The sequence below is a fragment of the Carassius auratus genome, chromosome 3 (genome assembly GCF_003368295.1).
Source record: "Carassius auratus strain Wakin chromosome 3, ASM336829v1, whole genome shotgun sequence".
NCBI lineage: Eukaryota > Metazoa > Chordata > Actinopteri > Cypriniformes > Cyprinidae > Carassius > Carassius auratus.
The window spans coordinates 9,884,942-9,890,213 of NC_039245.1; the positions used below are offsets into that span (position 1 = coordinate 9,884,942).

Consider the following 5,272-nt stretch of genomic DNA (forward strand, 5'->3'; position numbering starts at 1 on the left):
AAACTCTCGTCACTTCTGGAAGCGTCCAGTGAATGAATCCGACCAATCAGAACACTGCAGGCAGCCGCGTGCCATTGTAGCGTCAGCTGAGCATGTCACTGAAGCAGCACACTGGAAACTTCTGGATGCTTCCAGACTTTTGCTTTTAAATGAGGCCAAACAAAGAAATTGCAAACATGCGAGTGTGCATTAATATACAAAGTGTGGGTTTATGACTTTGTTTCTAGTGTATTTTGTTCCGTATATACCAAATGCGTTGACATAGTTAATAGTCCTCCTTAATCGAAAATAAAATGGCATCACTTATCCTAAAACATTATTTAAAATTAGTTTTTTTTTAATCAAGTAAATAATATTCACCCCCAGTTGGATTTGTGTGTGTATTTTTTTGTGTCTGTGTTTGTAGTAAACTTCTGTTTTCCAATTTGCAGTATACATCTATTTTCCTAATCTTCCGAAGACAAGAGATGTCAATGAATGAGTCTCTTAATGCTAGATTTACAAGAGTTGCATTTTTACACATCTTTCAGTCTTTGGCACACACAACTTTAAAAATAAACGTTGCAATAGCCTATTAAAATGTGAAAAACAAAGACACCATAGTAATGGTCTTGGAAGAAATGCATATACATACACATTGTTTATGCATGTAAGCTATAAGTGGATGAAATGAATATCCTAAGAAATAGATAAATAAATGCCTATAGATAAATACCTCTTCAAGGAATATTCAATACAATTTCAGTTAACTGCATTTGTGGCATAATGCTGATTTTAAGAAACATTATTCAACATTAAAAATAAATAAATAAAAACTTTCAATATATTTTTTATTATTTTTTTAAACGTAAAGCTGTTTAAAAGTAATTTTGTTTACACATTTTATATGGTTTCAGGCTTTTCTACGTTTTCACATTAAACCACACCATAGAAATCGCCAGAAATAGCTAGGACTGGACTACATGATGACGCAGATTTGAGGGAGGGGCCGTCCCGCTGTGCTGGTTTTTGATTGGTCGAGCTCGCTGGCGCTTTCGAGAAACTTCAACAGGGCTCTGCCGGAGAATATAAAACACGACTGGTCCATTTCTGCAGTATGTACTTCGGGATAGCTCAGAAAGAAGACCGGAGAGACAACGAAGTGTACTATTTAGACAAGGAACCGCAATTAAGCCTGACAAAAAGATCTAATTATTTCAAGGTAAGTTTAAAATTATTCAAATTTACCGCTGTTCTTTTTCGATGTTTAAGTAGTGCACAGTTACACCTACAGCTTGAAATGGGACACGAAATGTATACAGTAAATTGTTTTATCCTACGCTCATCAATTTCACGATTAGAAAACCAGAAATAAGTGATTGAGAGTTGCCTAATGAATCAAAAATTATGGATTTACTCACGTTTCTTATAGCAGGATAATTTTTAAGTGCACGTTGTTATTATTATTATTATTATTATTATTATATTCAATAAAACACTATTATCGTTTTTCAGATTATTTTATATAGACAAATATCAAAAAACAAATGCATTTAACATTCATTTTATGATGAAAGTCTGTGGTTTTACATCCCAGTGTTTTTCTAATTTTCTTTTGCTTGTTGAATACAGGTTGACATTAAAACAAAATCAAACATGTCATCTGCAAAAGGAGTTGCTATTGGGATTGACCTGGGCACCACCTACTCCTGTGTGGGGGTGTTTCAGCATGGAAAGGTGGAGATCATTGCCAATGACCAGGGGAACAGAACAACACCCAGCTATGTTGCCTTCACAGACACTGAGAGGCTCATTGGAGATGCAGCTAAAAACCAGGTGGCCATGAACCCCAACAACACAGTGTTTGACGCCAAGAGGCTGATTGGCAGGAAGTTTGATGACCCAGTTGTGCAGTCTGACATGAAGCACTGGTCTTTCCGAGTCGTCAGTGATGGAGGAAAGCCTAAAGTTCAAGTTGAATACAAAGGAGAAAACAAGACATTTTACCCTGAAGAGATTTCCTCTATGGTCCTGGTGAAGATGAAGGAGATTGCTGAAGCTTATCTGGGGCAGAAGGTGACAAATGCAGTTATCACAGTTCCTGCCTATTTCAATGACTCCCAGAGGCAAGCGACTAAAGACGCTGGAGTGATCGCTGGACTGAATGTCCTAAGAATCATCAACGAGCCCACAGCTGCAGCCATTGCCTACGGCCTTGACAAAGGCAAAGGTTCAGAACGCAACGTGCTGATCTTTGACCTGGGAGGAGGCACCTTTGATGTGTCCATCCTGACCATTGAAGATGGCATCTTTGAGGTGAAGGCCACGGCTGGAGACACTCATCTGGGTGGAGAGGACTTCGACAACCGCATGGTGAATCACTTTGTTGAAGAATTCAAGAGGAAGCACAAGAAGGACATCAGTCAGAACAAGAGAGCCCTGAGGAGGCTGAGGACAGCGTGTGAGCGAGCCAAGAGGACCCTCTCGTCCAGCTCTCAGGCCAGCATTGAGATCGACTCGCTGTACGAGGGCATCGACTTCTACACGTCCATCACCAGAGCTCGCTTTGAAGAGATGTGCTCGGACCTCTTCAGAGGAACACTTGAGCCTGTGGAAAAAGCCCTGAGGGACGCCAAGATGGACAAGTCTCAGATCAATGACATTGTGCTGGTCGGAGGATCAACAAGAATCCCAAAGATCCAGAAGCTCCTGCAGGATTTCTTCAACGGCAGAGACTTGAACAAGAGCATCAATCCAGACGAAGCAGTGGCTTATGGCGCCGCGGTCCAAGCCGCCATCCTCATGGGAGACACATCTGGAAACGTCCAGGACCTGCTGCTGCTGGATGTGGCTCCACTGTCCCTAGGTATTGAAACCGCAGGTGGAGTCATGACGGCCCTCATCAAACGCAACACCACCATCCCCACCAAACAGACCCAGACCTTCACCACCTACTCAGACAACCAGCCCGGGGTCCTGATCCAGGTCTACGAGGGAGAGAGGGCCATGACAAAAGACAACAACCTTCTGGGTAAATTTGAGCTGACAGGAATCCCACCTGCTCCACGTGGAGTCCCGCAGATCGAAGTGACCTTTGACATCGACGCCAACGGGATCCTAAATGTGTCGGCGGTGGACAAAAGCACTGGAAAAGAGAACAAGATCACCATCACCAATGACAAGGGCAGACTGAGTAAAGACGAGATCGAGAGGATGGTGCAGGAAGCAGACAAGTACAAAGCTGAAGACGATCTGCAAAGAGAGAAGATTGCTGCCAAAAACTCTCTGGAGTCCTACGCCTTCAACATGAAGAACAGTGTGGAAGATGAGAACCTGAAGGGAAAGATCAGCGAGGACGACAAGAAGAAAGTTATTGAGAAATGTAACGAGGCCGTCAGCTGGCTAGAAAACAACCAGCTGGCTGACAAAGAGGAGTATGAACATCATCTGAAGGAGCTGGAGAAAGTCTGCAATCCAATCATCACTAAACTGTATCAGGGAGGGATGCCAGCTGGAGGATGTGGAGCTCAGGCACGTGGAGGATCAGGGGCCGGTGCTCAGGGGCCAACTATTGAAGAAGTGGATTAAAACACCTCATGAACTGAATGGTGAAGGGACTGATAAACCTCTTTTCTCATTGACTCTTCCATTTATTTATAAAAAAAAAAAAAAAAATTGAGGCCTCGTTCCATTATGATTCCTTTTCCTCTAATGCTCACACCTTATACAGTATGTACCATATGTTCTATCATTGCATTTACTCCATTTTCTACAAAAAAAGTGTTCAACTTGATATTGCTTAGTCAATTTGTTTTGACTTAAAAATAAGCTTTACATTTTCTAAGATGATATTTCAAATTATTTATTCATGTTTTAACTGTTACATGTTGAATGTTGTGGTGACTGAATAAAATTGTTAATATTTTAAATTGTGTAGTTGTACTCTTTATCTGTTCTAAAACTAAATATAAGTACAGTTACATAATAGTTCTTTAAATAAAATAACAGTAAAAGTACTACTCACGCAGTATTCATATATTACAGGCTTTGTCACATTATGGATTAAGTATACACACACACACACACACAGACACCAGTTTTGAGTTTAAGGTGCAGTTTCTCTACTTTAGGCTAAAATCCTTCTTCACGTGTATGCTGTAGTTCATGACATAAGCAGCAGGGGTCAGCATGTCCTGACTTAAAACAGACAACCTCAGATCCCAGGACCTCATGTCTCCTGGAAGGCTTCTTTGTTGAACCCTGGCATGAGTGCAGCAAAAAAAGAGACTATGACATAATAGTCCTTGACTTTAGAAAACAATACTTCATCCAGAAACACTCCCAACACTAATGATCTGACTTCTTCATATGCAGCACGCAGATCCTCACACATTAAAACTATGTTTAATTATTAATAATGGAATTATTCAATTCATCTAAGAGCACAACACCATCTGGAGTTACTAAAGAGATATTGAAAGTCAAACTGTAGAACAAGATACACAAAAGTTCATGAGATGACCCTTACTTTACTGCTCAAATCTGATTCCACTCTTACAAGAAGTCTGATGCTCAGTACATCTCCAAGATTAAAACAAGACAAGGAACACAGGCAACACTGTCCAGTATGACCAAGTGATTGCAAACATGTACACAAGTGTTTCTGTATAAGAGTTATAAGTGGATGAAATTATTCTAAGAAAATACTCTGGTGTAAAGTTATCTCTCTTTTTTAAATAAACCGTTCTTTGACTAACAATAGATTAATGCTAATTCTAGGAATATTTTGAGTTCAGTACAAGTTAAGTTAACATAACTCATTTGTGGCATAATGATGGTTTTAAGAAACATTATTCAGCTTATTAAAAAACAGCATTTGGCTCACTTTGCCCCATGGCTGCCATTTTGGAAAAATAGCTCTGTTGCTTATCAGTTCAGGCTAATATTTAGCTAAATGATTTGCATGATTTTATATGTTGCTTAATCACCTCTATGTATCAGAAATATTTTTAGAGCTGGGCAAATTTGGTTTGATGTAACGACCATTACATCTGTTATGCTAAAAGTGTAATTTGACAAGCCAAAAAAGTTAATGGGTACCTTCCATTGCCTCCATGTGTTTCTCCTGTTCACAGTATGGGAGAAATTATGGGTGGTTTCAAAATACATGGTCACAAGACAGTAAAAGTGTACAGTTGTTAAGAAACTGGAGGTGGGTTAACTTACCCCACTGCCCCCTACTTCCATTGAAGATGAGGCAGAAGCAGGCTCAGAGAGTGCAGGGAGAGCCCAC

At 40.2% G+C, this 5,272-nt stretch overlaps 1 protein-coding gene across 1 annotated transcript; it reads left to right on the forward strand.

Annotated features, from left to right (window-relative positions):
- Nucleotides 1–1,048: 1,048 nt before the first annotated feature.
- On the forward strand, nt 1,049–3,704 carry LOC113047258 (heat shock 70 kDa protein). The gene is made up of 2 exons (XM_026208615.1): nt 1,049–1,201; nt 1,612–3,704. The coding sequence occupies exons 1-2, from the start codon at nt 1,097–1,099 to the stop codon at nt 3,565–3,567; spliced, it is 2,061 nt and encodes a 686-aa protein (XP_026064400.1). The 5' UTR covers nt 1,049–1,096; the 3' UTR covers nt 3,568–3,704.
- The last annotated feature ends 1,568 nt before the right edge of the window (nt 3,705–5,272 follow it).

Bases quoted from the DNA above. Each gene is read 5' to 3' on its own strand.
- LOC113047258 (XM_026208615.1), top strand. From the start codon at position 1,097: ATGTACTTCGGGATAGCTCAGAAAGAAGACCGGAGAGACAACGAAGTG. The intron at 1,202-1,611 runs GTAAGTTTAAAA...TGTTGAATACAG, and splicing joins AAAGATCTAATTATTTCAAG to GTTGACATTAAAACAAAATC.